We start from the raw sequence: 26679 nt of genomic DNA on the forward strand, positions 1-26679 counted from the left end.
GTTTAAGGGGATCTCCTAGGTCATGGTGGGGTCCCCTAGTAAATAATGGAAGTATTCTAGTTCATAACGGGGGGGGGGGGGGGGGAGCTGCAGTCCATAACGGGCCTCCTAGCTTACAATGAAGCCTCTAAGTTAAAAACGGGCCTCTTGATTAATAACGGGGACCCTTAATTCATAATGGGGGCCTCCCAGTTTACAACAGTTACCTCCCGAGCCAATGAAGGAATAGCCATGTTATCCAATGAAGCCAATGGAGCCATGGGGTACTTAATTCCCAAAGGCGGTCCATGATCCGTAAAACAGGCCTCCTGATGAATAAGGCTTTTGAGACCGATTTAGCACCCCCTAGTTCAGCTACGAGGGCCTCCTCGATCGGAGCCTCGGTGATCCATGTGAGCCACTGCTTGGGCAAAAGGCATATTTTTGAGAGGGAGAAAACGTACACTTGTCCCATCTACCTCCTATCTCCGTTGCCCTCTATGCACGACCCGCAACTACGTGATGTTTTTCTCGTGTTTAAAATAACCGGCGGGTGCACCTCCTGATATGTCACCAGGCTCATTAATTGGTCTTCCTTATTAATCGGTTAACCCTTATCATTCTCGTACTGGCACAATTCCTCCTACATTCCCTACCCCCAGTAGCCCACCTACCAACCAGGAAGCTACCAGGAGCTCGCGGTCGGAAAGCACCCTGGGCTCCTTTCTCTCGGACCACGGTTCCTTTCGACCGGAATGTCTCGCGAGCTCCAACTGGCGGTTGTAGCGTCAGAAAATGCACTCTTCTAGGCACGACTGACGTACTCTTTGATGTCAGGTTCAAGCCGTGTTCAAGCCTTCAAGCTAAGAAGACCTCGTTCCTATCATACATGTGTTCTTCAGACTACCTGAGGCAGGCTGCATGATTGCTACACACTTTCAGTGAATTCTGAGCTAGTGGGTCCTGGGATACCCCGTATTCTCCGTGAGAATAGTTATCGTCTTTTCGCCCTCGGTCATGTACCACTCTGAGTCTCTGGTGCATCATCATTGATTTCATATTGAGTCGAGAGAAATCGATTTAGTTCGTCGCTATCATTAGCTCAGATGCCAAGAGCGTCAAGTTATCAGGGGTTCTATCCTGCAATCCAACGGGTAAATTAAAACCGAGAGATACCACCATTATCGTTCATTGTGCCCTGTAACCTTGTTAATGGACGGGACTTAAAAGCTGCATTGAACGCTCCCAGGACAGACACCCCTGTTAAACCACGACCAGCTAGTATCTGCACCTCCGCCCGCACAAGCACGCGCAGTGGGGTGGGTGTCTTCTCCGCTTCGTCGGACCACCCAGCCCAGCGCAGGCTGGAATTCCTCACTTTCTCAAGGGAGAGTCCAGTACCGAACCTTAGGGGGACGCAGCATCGAATACCGTGTCGACGCTCCGAAAACCAATCCGAAGGAGATCAGTGGTCTGTTATTCGGCCGTCCCGAGGCATGGCGCGATGTACCCCGTCTCCCGCTCGACTGTCTCTCCCCTCGGCTCAGCTGCGACGTGTGGCCGGTCTCCCTTGCCCGGACCAGGGCTGAGGGTGCGGGCCTCTCCCGTCTCCCCGCCCCCAGCATCGGGGTGCCGCCCTGCTGCTGTCGCCTGTCATCCGAAACCACTGGCGACGGCGCCTGCTCGGCCTGCCGCCTGGCGGCCACTGCCGGAGCTCCCGCATGACAACAAACGTGCAACTGGGGCCAGCCAACGGGCGGCTGAGGCGGAGTCGGCAGAGAACTGGCGAGCTCGTGAGAGGTGCGGTACTCCCGTCGTGTCCCCCACCCCTCGAGGCGACCGCGTCGAGCCCCGTCCCCCTCCCAACGTGCAGCCAGCTCGCGTCGGAAGCCGCCCCCTGGCAGTCCGTCCGTAGCCCGCGCCGCCGCTGATTGGCTGGCGGCGCCCGCCGGTGACGTCACCTTGCTCAAGGTCATGGAGTTCGGCATGAGCAGTCGGCGTGGCCGGCCGGCGCGCGAGCAGTGTCCTGCACCGCCGCGGCGTGTCGTGGACAGGCACTGCGCCCGCGCGCCGAGCGATCTGCGAGCAGCTGACCGCCGCCGCGCCAGGTCCATGGCCCACAGGATGGGTCCCATGTTCCCCGCAGGTGAGACCCTGAGGGCGAGAGGCGGCGGCGGCGGCGGCTTCTGACCCCCGCCCCCCCCCCCCCCCCCCCCCCCCCCCCTACAGTGCGCTGGCTTGTTGTGGGCGGGTCGGCCCGGGCAGCGTGGTGTCTGGGAGTGGTACGGCCGGCGCCGGCGAGCCGGAGGGTCCTGGGGTCATGTCGAGCCGAAATGTGACACACCCCGCGGGTCGCGCGGGGCGAGCTCGCGCACGCCGTGGCGGAAGCTGTGCGGAACCCAGCCAGAATTCGCGCCACCGCCGCCGGTTGGCGCGCTCCGAACGGTCGCAGGTGGACGCCGGTGCATGGTCCGGGAGGACCTGACGTTCGCAGTGAAAGCACACGGAGTGCACAGCCGCAATCTCAACACCCCGTGGAAAGCACTTTTACCGCGCAGTCGTTAAACCCCGTCCATAAGAGCTGTCGCAGTTGGAAAGAATCCTGCAAGTGCGGCGCCGTGGTCACTTATGCAGTTAATTAGCATGAACATTGAATGTTCATGTCTCGTAGACACACGGAACAGTGCAGGAAGCCTTGAAGGGTGATGGAAGGCCGGCCGTTTTGGCTGCACACCATTAGGTGCGATGCAGTCAGCATGGGGTTGTATTGGAGAGAGAGAGAGGGAGAGAGAGAGAGAGGCCCATCAGCAATTTGTGCATGCGTTTTACCTATCGATGCGATTTAAGTCAACCGCTATAAAATGAGGATGTTCAGGTGAAAAAAGTAAACTGACATGCAATGTTGCTCCAAGTCATGAAACAATTTGGGTGCCTACCGCGCGCTTAAATGGGCTTTTCAGAAAAACATTGAATTGTACCCCCCCCCCCCCCCCCCTCTACTGACTGTGAAATCCTGCATACGCTCCTGTGCATCGAAAAGTCAATGAAATCCTTTCGCATGTCGGCTTTGTGCCAATATATACCACTGCACAGGCACCGCCTGTCCGGACAGCCTGTCCAGTGCACGTGATAGAGCCATCCGACATCACAGCCGGGTGTCGCTCCGTCTTGAACATGCCTGACGCAGAGCAGAATGAAGAAGGCGAAGGAATGCCGTCCTATGGGAAAACATTTGATGATAATTCGCCGCACGATGCCAAGAGTGAACAGGATGAGCGAAAGACGTGCTCTAAAAAACAGCAACAACAACTCGGGAACAATGCTCCCTGGAGTGGTGTTTTTTTTATTCCTGAGCTCCTTTGACTCGGCTATTTCTTGCGCCAGCTGATTCAGCCGCCCGTTCCGGGTCGCTGGTGGCATGTCCGTGTTCCCTTACTGTGGTGCGACAGAGAGCGCTTAGATGCGACCCTCTCATTGCTTAAGCCTTCGTCAGGCGTTGAAAGGAGCTGCGACATGGGTGGAGTTTCGCAAAATAAGTTTGGAGGAGCAGTGAAAGGTGGAGTGGTGTCTGTTTTCTCACCTTCTCCTCAAAGTTGGCGGGGGAGGGGGCTGGAGCCCTCCCCTCGACCTGAACAGGAAACTACACTCCTGAACCGCGACGTTCCTGTTCGCTGATGTCATGATTTGGGCTGGCTGTACTCCAGCTTTGGAACTAAATACACTGCAACGTGATGCCGGAAGGCCTGAAGAGCCCCCCAAAAGCATTGCACTTCTCCGAGGTCGCGAGCGGACCACAACATCGTGGAAGGGCGTTACCGCAAATTGTAGGTAGGGAACACGCGGTATTTTCGGCCCATTCCCCCCATTCGTTGCCGGTATGATGTTAAAGTTCGAGAACATTGGGGAACACGCGCGTATGTCCTGGGCGCTTGCTTGTCTTGTGCATGGCAACACTGCGTGGCGTTCTGCACGTCACATGAAAACATCTCGCGACGGGCTCAACAGTCGCACATGACAACGGGCGGCGGGCTCAACTGCCACAGATGACAACAACTCGGACCGGGCTCAACTGTGCACGTGACAACTCGGGCCGGGGTCAACTGTCGCATATGACAACAAATCGGGCCGGCCTCAACTGTCATACATGACAACTCGCGACGGGCTCAACTGTCGCACATGACACCAACTCAAACCGGGCTCAACTGTCATACATGACAACTCGCAACGGGCTTAACTGTCGCACATGACAGCAACTCGCGACGGACTCAAATGTCGCACGTGACAACTCGCGGCGGACTCACCTGTCGCATATGACAACAACTCACGCCGGGCTCAACTGTCGCACATGACAACAACTCATGCCGGGCCCAGCTGTCGCACATGACAAGAAATCGCGCCGCGCTCAAACGCACCCAACGTAGACTTATAAGGGTCTAGGCATGGCACGCAGGCGGTAGGTTTACGTATAACTAACGAATGCGCCAACCGTTCTGGATGATTTACATTTGGGATTATTGTGGCGAAATGATCAGCTGCGGACTAGACGTAATCAATCACATCATTCACACATCGACAATGTCTGGCGCTGTCGCCATTGCAGCCCAGGCGACGGCTCACAGTGGCTCGAAGCGTCTCATCGTTGAATGCATGGACAGTTAGTTCGTCTTGCAGCTACACACAGGCTTACCACGAACTGCATCCAAATGTGGTCGCCGTGAAATTCTCGTATTGGTCAAAATGTACCGTGTATTAGACGGGCAAAAGCCGCATGTAAGTTCATTGCATACGATTCTGTTGCCTGGAGCCAGCACCTTAACGCCAGCACAGACTAGCGTTCGGCGGCAGATCAGTCAGCAAAGGACCAGCGTTAACGTTGCGATGTCGGAGTCATGTCTGTGACGCGGTTACACAGACAGTAACAGGATTGGGATCATACCACCGATGTGACGCGCTGCCGGATGCCATTCTGTTCTGTAACTTGCCCTTGCATATAATATTTTCACGTGCATGCCATATTTCTCGTGCGTGTTCGCTTTTCCCGCGCGTTTAAACGCGCATATCGGGCTTTCGGATCTGTAGATTTGTCGTGTTTTTTTTTCTGCGGACGAACCTCACATTATCTGCTGCAACGTGTCCTCACATTGCCGTCTCCGAGGACGCTGAGAGAGGACTGGGGACTTTTCTGTTGTCCTTGGGTTCGAATCCTCGAATGGGCGGCACTGTCTGTCTCTAACACATACACAGCATTCACTGTGGACTGGTCAGGGACCCTTTTTCTACCGACAAATATAATACAGGGCTGCAAACACTTGGTGCCCTGGGAGCAGCGGCATGAGTGCACTCAACGACAATTGGATAAGCTCAACTGTGGCAGCAAGCGGAGTTAGCTGATTCAAATTTAAAACATGAAGTGCGGTCATGGTACAGTCATAACTTGTTATTTTACGCCGTTACTGGGTTGGGGACTACTTGCAGAATTATTATACGATTTAATCACTATCAAGTGCTCTGTGTACAAGTGTTGCGATCACATATCTATGTACGCCCAATGTCCATGTCTTTCAATTCTTGTTGTCCGTTGGTAAGCAATGCTGTGTACTGTATGTCATTGATTCGTGCACAGAATAAAATTCGACGATGTAAGTCCATCAGGTACGTCGCAGGTCATGTGCTCACTGAATTGGCTTCTCCCTTATGACGAGCGTGCTTGGTTTTGCTCGTGAAGAGCCGGCCTTTGAAAATGCGAACACTGTCCTGGCGGCACCTCACTGCCCCGGGCGGCACCTCACTGCCCCGGGCGACACCTCACTGTCCCGGGCGACACCTCACTGCCCCGGGCGACACCTCACTGCCCCGGGCGGTACCTCACTGCCCCGGGCGGCACCTCACTGTCCCGGGCGGCACCTCACTGCCCCGGGTGGCACCTCACTGCCCCGGGCGGCACCTCACTGTCCTGGGCGACACCTCACTGCCCCGGGCGGTACCTCACTGTCCTGGGCGGCACCTCACTGCCCCGGGCGGTACCTCACTGCCCCGGGCGGCATCTCACTGCCCCGGGCGGTACCTCACTGCCCCGGGCGTCATCTCACTGTCCCGGGCGGTACCTCACTGCCCCGGGCGGCATCTCACTGTCCCGGGCGGTACCTCACTGCCCCGGGCGGTACCTCACTGCCCCGGGCGGTACCTCACTGTCCTGGGCGGCACCTCACTGCCCCGGGCGGTACCTCACTGCCCCGGGAGGCATCTCACTGCCCCGGGCGGTACCTCACTGCCCCGGGCGGCATCTCACTGCCCCGGGCGGCACCTCACTGTCCTGGGCGACACCTCACTACCCCGGGCGGTACCTCACTGTCCTGGGCGGCACCTCACTGCCCCGGGCGGTACCTCACTGCCCCGGGCGGCATCTCACTGCCCCGGGCGGCATCTCACTGTCCCGGGCGGTACCTCACTGCCCCGGGCGGCGTCTCACTGCCCCGGGCGGCATCCCACTGTCCCGGGCGTCATACTCACTTCGCGATCATGTATGGCAGGCGGTCGGGGCAAATGAGTCCAATGCACAGCATTTAATATAAGATTCTATAAAGTGACCTGCAAGCACGAGATGCTGTTGTGCTCTAAAACACTTCGGTTTCTTCGGCGCAGAATCCTGGCCACACAAGGTGTGCGCTGTGCCGATGGACAAATTTCGCCGTGCATGCCATCTGTGCCAGTCGAAATAACGAAAACAAAACGATTCAGGTGGTCGGAGTTTAGCTTCTTAAAGAGGTTCCCGTCTGACTTGCCGTGGGAACAGTCGGCCCTTTTGGCGTCGCTAGCTCTGCACTCGTCAGATCCTCTCCAAACTCCTGCGAATGTGAGCCGCACTCCTGCAAATATGGATCGCGTGCCTGAGCCGCACTCCTGCAAATATGGATCGCGCGCCTGAGCTGCACTCCTGCAAATATGGATCGCGTGCCTGAACCGTACTCCTGCAAATACGGATCGCGTGCCTGAACCGTACTCCTGCAAATACGGATCGCATGCATGCGAAATCGCACCGTGTTTTAGTGTGAGCGTCATGGTTCAGGGTGCCCATGGCCCAAGCCCCCTCCCGCACGCCTCCGCCTCCGCCTTGGTTACGTCCATGAGCTAAGATCTGTAAGCCGGCTAACTCTCATGGATCACTCGAATATGCACGTGTCGCACCGATGTGCGCATCCGGGACGTGGAATGCATATTAGTCATTTGTGGTGCATACCTGTGTGCTGCTCAAAAAGCAAGGAGGCGGTGACAGACAGACAGACACATACACATACACAGACACCGACACAGACACAGGCACAAACACAGGCACAGGCACAGGCACGGACACAGTCAAGGGCACGAGCACAGGAAGAGACACAGGCACAGGCACAAACATAGGCACAGGCACAGGCACAGGCACAGGCACATGCACAGGCACAGGCACAGGCACAGGCACAGGCACAGGCACAGGCACGGGCACGGGCACGGGCACGGGCACGGGCACGGGCACGGGTACGGGCACAGGCAGAGGCGCAGACGCAGGTGCGGGCGCAGGCACACGCACAGGCACAGGCACAGGCACAGGCACAGGCACAGGCACAGGTACAACAAGGGGCGACATTACTGGTGACCGTTGCGCCACCACTAACGACGTGTCCCCGCAATATACCGCTAGCTCGTGTCCCCGCAATATACCGCTAGCTCGTGTCCCCGCAATATACCGCTAGCTCGTGTCCCCACAATATAATGCAAATCCCAGGCAACCTTTGTGTGGCTCTTAAAACTCATTGATCATTCGGACACTGCTCGTGTAATGCTGTGCTATGCGCTCAGTACATCGTACAGACAGCATTTGTTTGCGGTTTCCGCTTGCTTCGCTGCGCCTAAGCGCGACCCCGTTGGCATAGGTATAACGTTACCTCCAGCCGAATCACATTGGTTTGTATCTTGCTGATGTACAGTGCACCTCAGTTAGTCTTCTAAATCTAAAGGCCTTCTCTCGACTCTTTTTGCACGCACTGTGGCCGACACCGGTATGGGACGGAGGTAAAGGCATATCGTGGATCGTCGCGAAGTTTGAACCTGTCACATGCGATAAATTCACGGCATTCCGTGCCGCTGCCCGTCTTGTGCGTCTCGCTAAAAATGTACACAGACGGACGGGCAGACAGGTCAACAGACGTACGCTCTTAATCTGCTTGATTAGGTTTTACTTAAGCGCTGTCACTTGAAAAGGTATGTATGTCGCTGATATGTATGTCGCGGTAGGCAGTAACATACCTACCATGCGGGTAGGTATGTCGCTGCAACAACAGTGACAGTTTTTGTTCCAAACATACTTTGCGTGACGGTAAAAGGAACTGCATTACGTCATAGCAATCAACTGATTTTGTTTTGCCACGAAGAGCGATGAAATACAGCGGCCTACATTACCAAGACCATCTGTGCCTATATGGTATGATGTTCTGAGCGCTTGTCTTGAATAGTACGGGTGTTGGATCACCAGCGAAATGGGCTGAAACGCTCTAAACAGACACGTGGTCAGCTTTTTAAATGCGTTTTTCAGTTTCGAAGTGAACTATTTTATTAGGCTTTCCGTGGGTGAATATGTCGATCAGATTTTCCAGTGCAGGGAGTTCGTGCGATGCTCCCGTAAGCTATGACAAGGAATAGGAAGTGAAAGCAGCCAAAGAGATGATGACCCAAGGTCAGCGAAATGTGTTCCCCACGGTAAGTGTAATGTACCGGTAAGTGATCATCTTACATCTTCATCACACATCTTGAGAGCAGAGCCGGTAGGGTGTGACCCCGTTTTTTGACCCGCTTTCCAAATTTTTGTGTTTTGTTTTCCTGGGTCGTATTGCCATTATGTGCAAGGTGTTTGGCGTTGCGCAGGGTGCGGGAAGAGATTTCCTCAAATGCTAGTGGCTGTAACAAGCCATTTCGGACCTTTTTGCCGAGTGCGAGAAAAAAATGAGTTCAGCGCTTTACACGCCATTTTATTATCAGCATGATTCAGTCGTGAAAATGCGGTGTCATTTATTACGTGAGCAAAAGGAGATTAGCAAAACCTATGCTGCATATCACGAAGATATCGCGACAGCGCGAAAACCCGGTTTGGACTCAGCAATTTTGAAAGTGGAACTGTGCAGTTGTGCGCAAGCATTGTGTATTCCGCGTGGTTGCGTTCTGTCTCATTGGTACAATTCACGTGAAATGACTGCAGTTGGCTAATGGCTCAGGTGCATACACTCTACCTAAATCGAAGCCAAATGTGTAACTGAGCCCCCCCCCCCCCCCCGTACGAGACAAATTTGAAGCATTTTCCCACTTAGATTCGGAGGCATCGGCTCGCAAATCAACCTGGTCTTGCCTCGCATGCCATCCGTGAGCCGACTAACCCACCCGGCTATCCACGGCTACCATGCCTGTGGCGTGACCACCCGGCTATCCACGGCTAGCATAGCTGTGGCACCCGGCTATCCACGGCTAGCATGACTGTGGCGTAACCACCCGGCTATCCACGGCTGGCATGACTGTGGCGTGACCACCCGGTTATCCACGGCTGCCTTGGCTGTGGCGCAACCACCCGGCTATCCACGGCTAGCATGACTGTGGCGTGACCACCCGGCTATCCACGGCTAGCATGGTTGTGGCGTAACCAGCCGGCTATCCACGGCTACCATGGCTGAGGTGTGACCAGCCGGCTATCGACGGCTAGCATGGCTGTGATGTGACCACCCGGCTATCCACGGCTACCCTGGCTGTGGCGTGACTGCTCGCGTTACCACAGCCACTGCTGGCTCTCACGAAACAAGTGATGCAGTCCCATCCAAAACTGGCAGGCGTAACCCACGCCTCTGAGGGCTAACGAGCTCGCTTGATATCCTCCGATCGTGAACAACCCGTGGAAGTGGGCGCAGAGAGTGGTCCTGCGGTGCATTTTCCGCATGATAGATGGGTAATGCATGAAAGCCAACATGCACCACTGATTACCGAGTCTTCACAGAAAGTGGTCAGCATTACCTGAATGTAGCCGGCCTGGATGTTTTCATGTAAATGGTTTAGCTTATCTTAAACCTATCAATTCCGGGTTTTAAAAAACAGCGTTAGGCCTACGTGATAGACCACGACAATGTCTTGGGCCCGTTCTGTGGGGGCAATCTACAGTGGCCAGTTTTGAGGGGATGGAGGGTGGGGGTGGGGGGGGGGGGGGGCGATTCCCAGTGGTCACTCCCAGTGGTCAGTGTGCTTATTCAGCATAGAGGCGCGGCGGTGGGTCATGTGTGGAGCTCTGTATTGGTTTGGAGGAGCCTTAACCCACCTCAGCCGATGGTGGGCTCGTTAAAAATTACTTAAATGTAGCCAGAATCACCAAACAGTTGGCCAAAAACTACCAGCAATCGTTTTAAACTGCACTGTTGTTGTTTTCGTTGAAGGGGAAGCATCAGGCCAGTGTCAGGCCACTTATGGGAACTGTGTTGTGCAGATCGTCCCAAGCTCGGGAACAGAAGGCCAGTGTCAGGCCACTTATGGGACCCGGGTTGTGCAGATCGTCCCAAGCTAGGGAACAGAAGGTCTGACCTGCTTCGTGTTCAAAGTTGAACATTCAGCCCTTGAGTGATGGACAGAAAGGATTGCTGTTGAAAGGGTTCATCCTCACGACATTTCATGCCGTTTCAACGCCGCTGGTTAGTGCAGCCAGAAGGGATTGCTGTTGAAAGGGTTCATCCTTACGACGTTTCAGGCCGTTTCAATCCAGCTGGTTAGAGCAGCCAGAAGGGATTGCTGTTAAAAGGATTCATCCTCACGACATTTCAGGCCGTTTCAACGCCGCTGGTTAAAGCAGCAGAATGGATTGGTTACGTGCAGGATTCCTAGTCTGAATTCTGCGTCAGCGCATTTGTCACAATGGTCTTGTATAGCGGTATTCGTGGCAGGTTGAAAACCAGGTACACGAAACTTTTGAACTAATGCACTGGGGCGTTTTTAGGTGCAATACCAGAGTTTAAGTAGATGGAAACGGAGCTTTGGGATAGGACAACAGTGCGTTTGGTTCGTATCTAGCGACGCTGTCTCAATCCGTCTGTGCTATGATACGATCCTAATCCCCTTATTCAGTGATATGCTTGCAATCCCTTATCCAGTGTTGCTCTCCAAAATAATCTTACCTGGTGAGACGGGCCCAATCTCCTTGCCCAATGGCACCGTCACAATCCCGCTATCCAGTGATTATGTCCCAATTCATCTTAACCAGTGATAATAGCCTAATGCCCGCATCAGGTGATACTGCCTCAATCCCCTTATCCAGCGATAATCACCTTATCTAGTCCAAATCCCTACACGGCGATACTGTCCCAATCCTCTTATCCAGTGATACAGATACGGCCCAATCACCTGGGTGCCGTGCATCCGACTCTCGTTAAGTGGATGTCGTCAGCCACCCTGATACGTTCCGCGAGTCGTAAATGTTAAAAAAATTAACTTAAAATGACACCGATGTTCTGAATTGCGCATGAATTGTCGTACAAAAGCAATTACATCACCGCCTTGTGTTAGCTGGTGTTCAATGACCAATGATATCTATCCGAACCTGGCGACTTGGAGTTTTGGTTTTCCGCAATCTGTCGCCACAGATTCACGCAGCCGCCGCCCTTCGAAATGTGCCGCCACAGATTTACGCGGCCGCCGATCTGCATGCTGCCTAATTTGAATCAGCATGCGGCAATACTGTAATGGAATTGGATCCTGACGTGATCCCCTCCGGGACCGCCTCCGAGCAATCCCGATTCCTTTGTTTCTCTGTCAAGTAAAGGCTCGGCTGTCATATCCTGGATGCATTGGGTTTGGCTCTCGCGAGGCGCAAGACTCTCTGAGGCTGAAATTTTAGTACTACCAAGGTAATAGAAACACCAGGTGAAGCCGAGCGGAGGCTGCGACACAGATCCTATTGTATGATCTTGGCCAGCTGGCGTTCTTTGGAGAGCCAGTTTTGGAATACCTTCGGCAATGGAAAACTTACCATGTTCTAAGTGCTAGAATTCGTATAAGTTTCCGAGCAGCGCGGTGTAGTCACGCTGAACTTTGCATAGCTTTAGACAATTAAATAGCAAATCGTTTGATATTAAACATTTTGATGTACCTTGTAAGGTCGCTGGCCTACAGCAGGTCAAAGTCAGGCCATGGATTCTGCAAAGTCAGTGTCCAGGGAATCGCTCAATTTGATGCAACAACGGAGTGTTAGACGAAGCCATACATCTCTAAGGTACTTTCTGAGGCAGCACAGTAATTGAATGAACAAATTGCATTGACCTAGGGTCAGGTATGGAGGTCAGGCGATGGCCAAAACCAATCTGTTATATTACTGTACGGCTTGTGGTCTGGGGTAGTTTCTGGCACTCATTTCGAATTTGCTGATAACAGGAATCGCATTATGTACATTTCGTGGGCTTCCTCAATGTCAGAATAGGTCACTGACCTTAAATAACCTAGGTCAACGTTTTATTTTTAGGAACATGCTGCCTACCGTAATGTTTGCCCCTAATCCAATTAAAAAACCCAAAGCAGTCTTGTATGATTTTGATCATCATGACCTTCAAACGATCAAACAAGGTCACTAATCTTAAATGAGCATGTGACGTTTTGCTTGGGAGAGTTATCTAGGTTCTAGGGCCCTTTGGAGCCCAATCTGGAATTGAACTTTGTTTGACCTTATTTGACCGGAAGACCGTGACCTAGTAGCCCTAAACTTTGACCTAAGTTAGTGTAAATTTAGCGTCTGAAGCTCTCTTAGTTTCTGAGATCCCAGGGGGTCAAATTGACCCCCACCCGAGCGAAGGGCTCAGCTGGAGGTCATGACTATCAGGTCAAATAAGGTCAAACAAGGTTAATATCCAGGTTGGTCTCCAAAGAGCCCCAGCTCTTCGATACCTGTTTTAAGCAAAAGATCACATGCTCATTTAAGATCAGTGACCATGTTTGAGCCTTTGAAGGTCATGGTGACCAAAATCACATACGCCTGCCTTGATTTTTGCATTTAATAAACGATTAAGATTATGCTAGGCAGTATGTTCCTGAAAGAAGGCGTTGACTTGGGTCATTTAAGGTCAGTGACCTATTCTGACCTTAAAAAACTCCATGTATGGTGCACAGCTCGGAGTTCCTGTTATCAATAAATTCGAAATGAGCACCACGAACTACCCCATACAGCAATCCCTAGAGTAATAAAACAGGTTGGTTTTGACCTTGGTCTGACCTCCACACCTGACCCCAGGTCACTGTTTTTTGTTCATTCAATTACTGTATTGCCTAAGCAGGTATATCAGAGATGGCTTCGGCTGACACTCCGTTGCTGGATCAGTTTGAACGATTCCCTAGAAATTTCCTTCGCTGAAACCATGGCCTGACTTTGACCTGCCATAGGTCAGCGACCTTACCTGGTACATTTAAATGTCTGATGCTAGACGATCTGTTATTAAATTGTCTACAGCTGTGCAAAATTTGGCGCCGCTACGCCGTGCTGTTTGGAAACCACTCGGGAAAAACATTCGGGGGGGGGGGGGGCAATTTGATTCCCACCCGAGCTCGTGTTAAGAAGATTATTTCACCTGGGATAATGTTAATACTTGTGTGAAGCTGTTGTTATGTGGATGAAATCAACTATCAGTCCTATCTGGCGAGCAATATCGTTAAGCTGCGAAGCGACCAGGCATTTCGAACTCATCAAACTAGAGTAGTTAAATAAAATAATCCTCATTAAAAACTGTTTTGCAAAAACTCAGATAGCACTACACCCAAACACATGTCGGCACTCCCTTGTGCTTACTGTGCACATGAATGAATCGATTACATAGGCGACGGTCGCAATTGGGTGCATTTATTCACCATGAAAAATATACAATTGGTGACCTGCAAACGCGGTAGCACTTGCGGGGCGAGTAAATATAAGTTGTTGGAAGTGTTATCGCACCAAAAATACATATACATCCCTGGTTTACTATAGTTGAAAGATCTTCTGCAGTAGCATGACCAGATTTCGTTCCATGGTTGTGTTCACATATATGAAATGTTGACGAACAAAAACGATAACCATACCTTTCACATACAGACTTGAAACTTTACAGAGCTTATCTGGCTAAATAAATTGCGGACTCTGTTAAGAACAGCATGCTCTGCAAAGGCGTTTGACGTCTTATTTTTGCGAAAAACACCTTTTTGTTTTGTCGGACAACTATAATTATGTGTAAATATGGCATAAAAAATGCAAGTCAGCTGAGCTTGCAGTGCGTTCTCATCTGACTTGCTACTTTCTAAGTGTTACGTCATCTAGCTTCTCTCCTCTGACCTTGTTCTTAAACTTTGCGCAGCGAATGTGCGGAAAATGGCGCTGCGTGGCGTGTTCTTTGCTCAGTAAGAAGCGAAGGTTGGAAAAATGGGCCACGGTATGCTATCATATTGGCATGTTCTAACAATTTTATGCAGTCAGAGCTGGACAGGACTGTACAACACATTCTACTTCAGATTTCAAAGCCCCATTTTTAAAGAAAGACAGCCCTAGTTCTGGCAAAGCAGAGCGATGGACTAAGCTCAATTAGGTTTTACTTGTGTTTGAAGAAAAGTGGCTATGTTTGTTATCATAGCAATGGTATCAAATCATTTTGCGCAGCAAATGGGCACTCGGTCATTACCACCACGAGCTCTGCATGCCAATCATCCACATGCCTGTAGCGGAATTCTTTTATCTCACGAAACTCTTATGATAGGCAGGTCCTTTGTAACTACTGCAATTTGCTGCAATCCTCGCCCTTGGATGCTAGTCTCGTTGCAAAATGTTCGCAATGATTGACGCTTGAGAAAGAACGGCAATGAGCAGCAGTGATTTTTAGTTTTGACAATACATTGCTCACAGGGTGACGAACTGCAGCAAGAGACGGGTGTACCAATTTTGCTTCAATTACTAACTATTAGTCAGTATACGAATTTGTGGGACTTTGAACCCATCAATGTTCATAACGATAATTGTTGGCACATCTCATTTGTGTGCTGTAAATGGCAATTTCAGGCACTCATTTAACAAAATCTAGATTACGTCGGTGGTAACGGCGGACGCATTAATGCCTGTTATGGAAGGTTATGTCTTAAAGAGTAAAGTGAGTGAAAGTTACTGATACCACGGGTTGCATGACGATATAACGTAACTTAAATGTGCAAGTCGCCTAGGGAGAAGCAAGTTCGGCACCCACACATTCTCTGGCCAGGTGGTTTATATTTGCTTTTGTTTGCTGAAAGGCCATCCGTCAGGTTGTTTTTCATGTCTTCGACTTGTTACGGCGTTGGCTAGGTTCGGTTCGTTAGAAGCTCACTCACCCGTTACAACGCATTATAAAAATATTCTGAAAGACGATCCTACGAAGCATACTATAACACCTGTTATCACCAAATATGCTACAAAATATGATGCTGTAAAATATGATAAGATAAAACGCGATATGACAGAATACGGTACGATAGCATATAACACTATAAAATATGTACGAAGTGGAACGATGAATCCAATGAATGTCCGAAATTGACAGCAGAATGTGCCAAAGCCAGCGTTCACATGCAGAGATGCAAGAAAATAAATGTACACGGGATCCTCATTGACATACAAAGGTCACACGCGTCCATACACATGGCGTCTATACACATGGCGTCCATACACATGGCGTCCATACACATGGCATCCATACACATGGCGCACACAGATAACCAGCATGGGCTCAAAACTAAGGCGCGTTGCCTAACATTTGCATTTTGAAACGCTGGTTTTTAATCCCTCAGAAATGTAGACATGGTGGTGGCCTGAGGCAGGCGGCTCTAAGCTGCCGCAGCACGATAAGGAAAGGCTCGCTGGGTGGGTTCCCATCCGCACCTGGGCAGGTGGAGAGACATTGCCATGGAGGAGCGCGTCTTCCTTACTGAAGCAGAGGAACGTGGCTTGAAAAGAGTTTGAACCGACGGGAGTGATTCTTTGCATCTTAGCGCTTTTAGCGCTTTCAGCACGTCCTTCTCTTTCACCAAGTCATTCAATCCGGGGCCAGCCTAGAGATTCCAGAGTCGGTGTTGGCTCGGTTTCATGTCAGACAATCCTGGCGGCAAAATGTGTCAGCTGTTGAATCCTCCGCACCCGACACCTGATCGCGCCGCTCCGGACGTACAGAAGGTAACACATGTGGAAAATGTAGGCTTCGATGATAATTTTGAGAACACCAGGGATGAATTAATGTTTGCGGGGCTACAGCTAAATTGGAATTCCACTGCATTTTTGCAAGACTTTGATGGCATACTTCTCCTACGAAGGGGTCGAGTCATCGATCACATCGCGAAATTTGGCGTGCCGCGCACGCAGACAAATTTTCAGCTGTGCATGAGCGCCAACAACATAGTCTGAATTGTTTTCCCAACCTGACACACCAGTGGTAAGGAACATTACAAAAGGGCTTAAGCGAACGTTGCAGGCGGCCTGCGGGCTGATGGCCCCCCTTCGCATTCCCGCTCCAGAACGTCAAATGTAAAACTGGCGATGAGGCTCACACTAATCCCGCTTCAAAAAAAAAATCCGAAAGTATGGAGTGCCGTGTTGTCAGACGTTACGGCTCAAGTCAAAAGCATCGGTGCCAATCCCCCTCCCACCTGGGCCACGTTGGAACGGACCTAGATCGGTTAATGGTTCCCCATAAATGTCTCAATTGGAGTTGTTAGCCACAGGTCATCCTGGTTAGCCACAGGACTTCCTGGCAACCAATGACATTTCAGCAGGGTACAGTGACACACACTTGTGAACAGACCCGCCGTGGTGAAGTGGTCCACAGTCATATCAGGGGATAGCAGCTGAGTCGCGAGCGTGGGGACCCGCCGTGGTGAAGTGGTCCCAGTCATATCAGGGGATAGCAGCTGAGTCGCGAGCGTGGTCGGCCTCCACGTGGGAGGTCCGGGTCCAACTCCCGGCTAACACAGCGGCCTGCAGGGGCCGAAATGACCAATGTACCTCCAAGAGCTCAATGGAAATATGCACCACGACGTGTGGCATGCAACCTTGAAAAACACACATCACTGAAAACAATGGCCGAAATTCCAGAACTAGCGCCTGTGCACATTTCTGCTTCTGGAGACGAACAGTTTGCTGGTCGTCGTTATTCGTAACGGTTGCAGTCTGATGGGTGTCGAGGGTGATGGGTGTCTGATGATGGGTGTCTGATGGGTGATGGGTCTCTGATGGATGTCTGGTGGGTGATCTGATGGGCGAATCTGATGGGTGTCCTGAAATTGAATTAATATATTTTCTCGTCTCTCGGAACGGTAGTCCACGACTTTACAGCCATCTCAAAGGGCTCGATGACAACAAGTCTACGTCTGGCGTGTGTTCATTAACTGGTTTGCAAACCTGTTCATGCATGTTCATAACCTGTTCATATACTGGTTTCCGCACTTTGACGTAACATGTTTTGGGAAGGGTCGGTGTTTATTAAGTACAAAATTAGGGGGTAGTTCGAGGAATAATATGAAATGACATATTTTACCACGTCACAGACAGAGGCACGGACTTGTCTGGTGAGACAATCTGGTAGACATGTCATTGCGACTCTGACATATATATATGTATATATGTATATATCAAAAATCTCGAACGAACTCGGTGCAAATGTTCTAGCACCATTTAGTCCTGTGCGTAGCGGTCACTGGTCAGACCTTCAGATTTCAAAGCTAGTGGTGTCCGACAACGAATTGATGCATGGTTAACAGGCAGCTAGCTCTACCCTCCCGCGATGAGGAGACTTAAAACACGGGCCCTAGATCTGAGGAAAAGTGCTTGCGCCATTGTCACCGGATAGGCAGAACTCTAAGGTACTGTATGTATCCCTCATCCGAAGTCTTCACCGCACATGGTGGTCATTCAGTGGCGTACTTTTCGTGTTTCGAAACAATGTTTGTGCTGCTGGTGATACCGTGTATCCCACCGGGCATTGGTCGCAATCTGGGCTCATGCGCTTGTCAGCCATCTGTTCTGATACTATGCCAGTCAACCATGTTTAATTGCTACGATCCCCACTCCCAGTAAAGATAATCCAGTGTTTATGGTTTATGAGGTAGAAAACCCTCAGCAAAGCTGATGGTTGCATAAGCACATGATGAAGTGCAGTGTGTATTACGATGGTTTTTACATTCAGTGCCGTAGGGTCAGGTGGCCGGTAGGCATGGATATGCTGATTTGCATTGCAACTGGATGTTCAGTTTGATTCCTGGCGGTGCCCAAAATTGTGTGATGCACTTTGGTAAATGGTAGAATCTGCCAACCATTAGATTAAGCGGATCCAAAATCTGCAACTCACGTACGTTATCCTCATGACCGTGAGGCAAGGGCTACACCACTAGGAGTAAAAAGTTACAATGAACGTCAAAATGACGTGCCTCCATAATTTGTGTCGCTAACTGCTTCCACCTCGCAGACTGAGAGCAAAATACGTGATTCATCTTTTGCAATGCAGATTTCAGCTGAAGGAAATCTTTCGAGACAAAGGCACCACAAAACGCCCAAATTGCACGCAATGTCTCAAAGCCACCATAAGCTGTCTTTCACCAGAGGCACGTTTTTCATCGGTAAATGCAATCTCTAGATAAACACTTATGACGTCACATGTCTTCACTATGCATGAACGGACGTTTGTGTTAAGCGTGAGCTCTGCTGCGGCATATGACGTCACAAGTAACCACCCTGCCGATGGAAAACGTGCCTCAGGCTCAAGTCACGTGTTCGGCCCGCCGGACCCCGATTCTGAACCGAAGCCTAATGACGTCACGGGCATATCGATCGGTGGTTGGATCATGCACTCGCCAGCCCTGGAGGCTATAAACAAATGCTGGGCACGATTAGCTAATCAGGTTAAATTGTGGTGTGATATGGAACTATTGGCCGGTAACGAGGCCACCGTGTTGGTTCTGTTCAGCTATTTAAGCGAGGGCACCGAAGCAGTTCGGTTCAGTTTTTGAGCGGAGTGACCGTTGCTCGGGGATGGCGGTCAGAGCTGAAGGGCCGTTGTTCGGGGATGACGGTCAGAGCTAAAGGGCCGTTGTTCGGGGATGGCGGTCGGAACTGGAGGGCCGTTGTTCGGGGATGGCGGTCGGAGCTGGAGGACCGTTGTTCGGGGATGGCGATCGGAGCTGAATGTACTGTTGTTTCGGGGATGGCGGTCGGAGCTTGAGGACCGTTGTTCGGGGATGGCGATCGGAGCTGAAGGGAAACGTGGTGGGGGAGATGGCGGTCGGAGCTGGAGGAACGTTGTTTCGGGGATGTCGCTGGAGTCGAAGGAAGTTGTTCGGGGGAATGGCGGTTCGGAGGTGGGAGGACCGTGTCGGGGATGGCGATTCGGAGCTGAAGGAATGTTGTTCGGGGATGGCGGTCAGAGCTGAAGGGCCGTTGTTCGGGGATGGCGATCGGAGCTGGAGGACCGTTGTTCGGGGATGGCGGTCGGAGGTGGAGGACCGTTGTTCGGGGATGGCGGTCGGAGCTGAAGGAATGTTGTTCGGGGATGGCGGTCGGAGCTGGAGGACCGTTGTTCGGGGATGGCGGTCGGAGCTGGAGGACCGTTGTTCGGGGATGGCGATCGGAGCTGGAGGACCGTTGTTCGGGGATGGCGATCGGAGCTGGAGGACCGTTGTTCGGGGATGGCGATCGGAGCCAAAGGGAGCTTATGATCTCAGCCCGCTGGGATTCGTAGCCAAAGGGAGCTTGTGCTCCCAGCCCGCTGGGATTCTGAGAAAACATCTGTTCGTCCAACTATCCGCTCGGAACGTTACTGTGCAGGCAAGTGCTCAGGGAGGCGAAATTCGTGAATAAAATAAATGCATTTGACGTGAGCAGACTGCACGTGTCCTAATTGTCGCACGTTGGATTTCTTAGCGAATTTTCTTCTCATCATCTTCATTTACCAATCAATTTACTGTCTCCTTTGAAAGTGGAGGGGTATCTGCAGTGTTGACGCGAAGAGCTGAACAATTTGGCAGGCTGCCAGCTAATGATGCTCTCCATGTCCCCATAGACGTTTATCGCTCGACGTTTGGAGGCTATATCTCACGAAGTGAGCACACCCTTTTCCGTTCTAGACGCCAAATAAGTCAGTTAGGGTTGGTGACTATCGCAGATGCATTTTTTCGTGTCAATTGGGACGTTAAGTAACGCTAGTGCCGTGTACACGAGTTAACCGCAATGTCTAAAATATTTGTTGGATAATGAAGTAAGATAACAATGAATAACGAAGACTCACGCGCTCCGAGTATCAGTGCAGCATGGGAGCGACTTACGACCTTACGAGCGCAAACAATGAAGGAGCTTGACAGCGGTGCTGATATCTATCGCGACCACCTGGCTTCATTTCATAACATCTTGCCATATCAATAACCACAGACATATCAGATGCACCCCTGTTAGCAACAAGCCTTATAAAAGTACATCGAGGCGTCATCTCAACTGGTTGGATCATGACGGCCACCTACCCCCCCCCCCCTTCCTCACCGTGGCCTTCATACCCACTTGTCTTCCTCGCAACGATGTTGCTGACAGCCACAACCGACCCTGGAAACAGGCGACCGACCAGCCTCTCAGCGCGCACGGCGAATGATGGACAAATTTGCCGGACGGTTTGGCCGTTGAAGCGGCAGCCACATGCCTTGCATCGCTTCTGAAGTTGCTGCTGCCGGCTGTCGACCATTCCCACGTTATGGCGACGCCGGCGTCTAATGATGCATGGCTGCATTATGTATGCAGATGCTGCGCTCCCCCGAACGGGCTCATTTGGGACTCGTGTTTGCGCAGTTTAACGACGTCCAGCATAATGTTGGGGCGGTGCTGAGACCGGATCCGTTTGAGGCGTCCAGCTGCACGCCGTGGAACTGGGGCACTCCCGGCTGACTTTGAGCCAAAGGTGGGCGTCTATCTGACGTCCACCTGGATGGAAATGGCAACCACTTATGGTGAGGAAAAGAAAAGGATTCCCTTGAGCTCGGCACTTTGGGCGGCCGAACAGAATTGGAGAAGCGCAGAGGCTGCCGCAGCTTTGGAAGTCGTCCTTCTCGCCGATAATGCGTCAAGGAAATGATTGTTTAGCGTAAAGTATGTGGAGCAGCTCTCTGTCTCTGTCGGGAAACCAAACGTCCTGCTTGGCAGTCTGACCTCATAGCATTATGAGCTTGTGCATAATATGCATGACAACGGATGCATGGCACGCGTGGGACCACATGCGCGATGTGCGTGATGTCTGGACTAGAGCATGCACATGCGTGTAGCAGGTTCTGGTGCAGGCCCTGGTAGCAGGGTAGCAGGCTACGGCTGCCGGTTCTGAGCGCCAGCATCGTCCTCATCAGGACCGTTCGTCTGGAATCCGTGGCGACTCGATTGTTTCAGCTCATCGCGTTTTGACAGGACATAGCTGCTCACAGCAGTGCAATCCGTTATCGCCCGCTACTGTAAAGTGGACAGATATATGGAGTGTCTGGTATCTTCGAGTCTGAAACAACACGGCCAGCGATGTGTCGTTGGGCTTTTGGAAGAGATAGGCCTTAAGTGGGAGTGTTCTTGTACTGAGCGGTATGTCGTTTTTTCTACGCCTTAGACCAAAAAAGCATTATATATATTGCTTGCTGTGATACCGATATCGTTCATAAAATTGTACTTAATTTTGCATGGTAAGGTTCGTGGGCAATGGTCTAGCTCGTCTTAAGTCGCAATGTACCGGAGATGAATCAGTTTTAAAGCATCGATGTCCTGTGGGGTGGTATTGTCATTCTTCCTCCGCATCTGCATGCTTCCGTAGCTATATGTTTGTGCTGAAATAAGGCAAGAAATGATAAAGTCGGGCGGAAAAGCGACGCATCGATGAGTCTTGGATAAAACATCAGCTTGTGTAATTTCCATAAAGCTTTCTATGAGTGTCATCCTAGTTATTGCTTAATGTTGCCTCTTAATGTGCGGATGGGAGTTCAAATCTCGCAGTTTCATAGATATTTCGTCCGACCATCGCAAAAAAAGACATGATGGGTCGTGATGCGAATGTCTCAGCCACTAGTGTTGATGCAACGCTTCAAGTGCACCATGCTCTAGCCTAGCTTTTAGAGATGACAGCTGGACAGCATTATGTTAGCTCTGGAATGCTAACTTTGAAATCACCTTTCGCATTTGTTCTATTATTCAGAACAAACCTGTGCTATGTTTCACAATTTCGTCAGTTATTAGCAAGGTGTTATAATCCGGCATGTCTACAGTTAGCACAGTTTTCGAGACCAACTTTTGTGCAGCTTTTTGTGAATGATCGATCGACGCCTGCATATGGTATGAACAGCATTGCACTGCCCAGACGTGTTAAAAAAGATGGCCGCATGATGCGACATGTACATTGCGTAAACAATCAATGAAACGTATTGAATCATACAATTATTGAAAATCTGAGCATAAGCTGATATAAAAACGCCTTAAGTTAAACGCCCTCGGGACACATCCTAGCAACCAAACCAACAATACATGACCCATTTTTAGGCGCGGAGTGTTTCGCGGTTCCAGCATTTGATCGCATTTGTAATAAACACCCGTCGGCAACACAAAACTTAAACAGCGTCTTGCATGCCAAATTCTATTGCCAACATTTTTTTTTGTGGTGGTCAAACAAGAGACGTTAGCCCCACAGCCGCATGGCTGCGTGCTTCAGCCTCACAGCCGCATGGCTGCAGACTTCAACCCCACAGCCGCATGGCTGCAGGCGTCACCCCCACAGTCGCATGGCTACAGGCGTCAGCCCCACAGCTGCATGGCTGCAGGCGTTAGCCCCACAGTCGCATGACTGCAGGCGTCAGCCCCACAGCCACATGGCTGCAGGCGTCAGCCCCACAGTCGCATGGCTGCAGACTTCAGCCCCACAGCCGCATGGCTGCAGGCGTCACCCCCACAGTCGCATGGCTGCAGGCGTCAGCCCCACAGCTGCATGGCTGCAGGCGTTAGCCCCACAGTCGCATGACTGCAGGCGTCAGCCCCACAGCCACATGGCTGCAGGCGTCAGCCCCACAGTCGCATGGCTGCAGACTTCAGCCTCACAGCCGCATGGCTGCAGGCGTCAGCCCCACAGCTGCATGGCTGCAGGCGTCAGCCCCACGGTCGCATGGCTGCAGACTTCAGCCTCACAGTCGCATGGCTGCAGGCGTCAGCCCCACAGCCGCCAGCCCCACAGCCGCATGGCTGCAGGCGGGATAAACAACGGCGCATGGCCAAGTTTCTGATGCTTTGACGTACGACCGATCCCACTGCGTGCAAAGCAGTGTATCAATCCGGTATGGTGTTTTGCATGTTTTCCAGGTGCAAATATCTCAAGCAGAACAAACCGGAGCGACCATCATCAGCCAGCGCTGGAATGCACGGTTCGAGCCGTGTCTGGTGCTTTCTGTTCGAAAGCCCTTATCTATGGCTATGTTTTATTTTGCATTTTCATTACCTTCGACCCTACGCTTCCACTTTCCTGAAACTTTGGGGACATTGCCATTCCAACTGGCTCTATGGGGTTCTCATACGAAATCGACGCGAAGCTTACTCGCCCAGGACTTGGTGCGTAGTCACCTCCTCCGATGCCAAAAGGTTTTACCGCCTGTCACGTGATTTATAAATAGCAGCGAATCCCCAGCGTGAGCTTTCAGTGCGGGCTCCCTGTCCAGGTTGATTCGGGACGACGCTAACAGGCTCATGTTAACTCAGGCTTCTATTACGCTCCAAAACCTTCTTACCGGAGCAGAGGACCACAGCTTATGGTCGATAGATCCGATTCCTAAACCGTATTGGTCACACAGTCCGAGCTCATTGAGTCAGATTCAAACATGGGAGCTGTTACAGCGATCAATATTCCGGTGAGGATTTGCAAATACAATGATAGGTAACACGTGGACCCGTGTGAGCTCAGAATGCATGAACTGGGGCGGCAGGTAGGGAGGCATATCGCCCAACGTTGGCCATCGCAGCGTCTGGTAAGCCAAGGGACGTGGCTTACCAGATCTGGGTAGTTTGGGAACATTCCCTTTGGCCTGAAGCAAGTATTTACCTCTTCAAACGTTGTTAGCGCTCCCACGCTGTTTCTTTCTTGCTCGTGTACCGCATGCCAACGTCTCGCCACTGACCGATTATTGAGTCTGTGAAGCGTTATTGATCATAAGACCACAGTCGGCCGTTGTCTGTATCTTGCAGATCGGGACGGCATGGCTTAGTCCAACATGCGCCGGCAGGACCTCTCGCCAGAAGGACTTGTTCGCCTGACCGTCAATTCTCCGTCAAGCAGAGACCTCATAACTCACAAACATGTGCAGTCTTGCTGTGTCACTGCGTTCAGCGAAAGAAATGCCCAGTGCTATTTCGAAAACTTTTGATCAGGTACATTGTAATGACCTCATGCCTTTTATTGTGTCGACCAGTCATAGTCCACCCAGATGGGTGGCAGGTGGCAATGCTCCAGTTAACTCTGCCTCCTCCGTTTTGTTACGCCATATGGTGCGAAATCTCACAGCTCGTGTCTATTCGCCACCCAAAACGTCTGGCCGCGTCAAGACGGTAAAAGGATAGGTGAGTTTTGAAAGACAAAGGGTTAGTTTTATTGGACGCTATCCAAAGTTGTTAAGAACGCATCTTTCGTTGTGTAATGACAAACAAAATATCTGCGGTGTTTCTGGCGTAGTTTTGTACAATAATTTGATGGTTTGTGATTAGAAAGCAGACGCCTGAATGTTTCATGTTCTTGACCCAGTTAACCGGCAGATGGTTACAGATAGGTCTTCTGCCGGGTCCAGACCGGTCCACGTTGCGGAACATTCGCAAAATATCCCAACTTGGATCGTCTTGTTTTGATTTGATTGTGTTCGTTACGTTTATGTTCGTCCATGGCCCTCAGAACTCTGCCAGCGTTGGCCGAGAAAATGTTAGCTTTTGCTATTTTAATTCTCGACAGGAGGGCTATCGTGTGCTGCGTAATCTGTTTGAAGGCATCGTTCGCGATTTGGAAGTATCTCATGGCCTGAGCTGGTAGAAGTCCAGTGCTTTGAGATTATTTGAGAACCACTTTTGTGAAATTTGTTGAGCGTATTATGATTGCTCATTTTGCTTGGAGATGATCCCGGTTTTTTATGTTTAACTGTCTTGCTTGAAATTCTAAAAGACCACTGCGGCACGTCCCACACTAGCCGATTTATGTGTTGCGCTCGTCAACGCGTGGTTGGGTGCACATCTGAACGCCAATATCTTCACTAATACGGTAACACGCTCCTTTCCTCAGACGAATGGCATTGGCCAGGCGCCTGCTGCGACCCCAGGTTCCCACACGCCCTTCGCACGTCACGTATTCGTCTTGGGTATGTGAGACACGCAATATGTGAATTAGACAACCCAGCTACTGAACTCGCAGCGCATGCCCACCTGCGCACAGACGCGCACCGAGGCGACTGCGCAATGACGTACTATTTACTGTCTCAGCCGAGTCTGCGTCATCTTGCCTTGCCTCTCATATCTGGTCTCTTGCCTCTCGTCTCCGGTTTCTCGCCTCTCGCCTCTGGTCTCTCGCCTCTCATTTCCGATCTCTCGCCTCTCGTCTCTGGTCTCTCGCCTCTCGTCTCTGGTCTCTCGCCTCTCGTCTCTGGTCTCTCGCCTCTCGTCTCTGGTCTCTAGCCTCTCGTCTCTGGTCTCTCACCTCTCGTCTCTGGTCTCTCGCCTCTCGTCTCTCGTCTCTGGTCTCTCACCTCTCGTCTCTGGTCTCTCGTATCTCGTCTCTGGTCTCGTCCCTCGGGTGTTGGATGGCCGCAGGCATGCCTGAATGACCCCCGCGCCGGGCACCCAGAGTACAAGCCCGTGACTGCAATGCCAACACTCAGCCAACACTTGGCAGGTAAATGAGTGCGGTCTACTGACGCTGACAAAAAAAAGGATTTCGCAGTGACATACTTTTCGGATGATTGCGACCAAAGCATCGGAAAAATTGCAAGTATTTCGGATGAATAACGGTCCGCGCGGACCGGGCGTTACGCCTGTGTCCATCTCAGGACCTTAATCTGTTCCATTGAGCCGCCAGGGTATGACATTCGACATTGTTTAGAGAATCGCATGACATTTGTCGCTTCCCAGTCGATCACTGGCATCGTCATGCGTCTGACAGTGCTAGGCTGACTGTGTGCTGCGCAGACGCTGCTTGCACCTGCACGGCTCAGTTGGTTCCACCTCTTGATCTGGTCTGATCACCGATATCTGACAGAAATCCTGAAAAATGTTCTAAAGCCGACAAATGCTCAAATTAATTTCACTCGCAACTCATTCCAACAGGTGGCTTATTTTTTATTAGGTACAATTACAATAATAGTATGAGAGCATGATTATGGTCGTGTTGTCATATTAAAGCATGACAACACGACCACATTCGCACATGATCCGTCATCGCGTGGTTCGAACAACTTCGCCAAAAACAAAGTCACGAATCGTCAAAGCATGTTACGCAATGGGACGAAAGCGATGTCACACGGCGGCAAGCAAGCAATGTTACACTACGGCAAACAAGCAATGTTACACGACGGGACCGTCTATATGGTGCAGTCTGGTGGTGCGAAAGTCGTCAATGGTCGACGGCGGACGGCTCCAGCATTAGGCCGCGCGAT

At 51.3% G+C, this 26679-nt stretch overlaps 1 protein-coding gene across 1 annotated transcript in view; it reads left to right on the forward strand.

The window, feature by feature from the left end:
• The first annotated feature begins 2027 nt into the window (after nt 1–2027).
• Nucleotides 2028–26679, forward strand: part of LOC119095966 (vitamin D3 receptor) — a 142024-nt gene continuing 117372 nt past the window's right edge. The window contains exon 1 of the mRNA XM_037218828.1: nt 2028–2125. Within this exon, the coding sequence (XP_037074723.1) occupies nt 2092–2125 (34 nt within the window). The 5' untranslated portion in view covers nt 2028–2091. The remainder of the gene's footprint in view (nt 2126–26679) is intronic.

This window comes from Pollicipes pollicipes, unplaced genomic scaffold (genome assembly GCF_011947565.3).
Source record: "Pollicipes pollicipes isolate AB1234 unplaced genomic scaffold, Ppol_2.1 Scaffold_4219;HRSCAF=4965_pilon_pilon_pilon, whole genome shotgun sequence".
In the NCBI taxonomy this organism is placed as follows: Eukaryota; Metazoa; Arthropoda; class Thecostraca; order Pollicipedomorpha; family Pollicipedidae; genus Pollicipes; species Pollicipes pollicipes.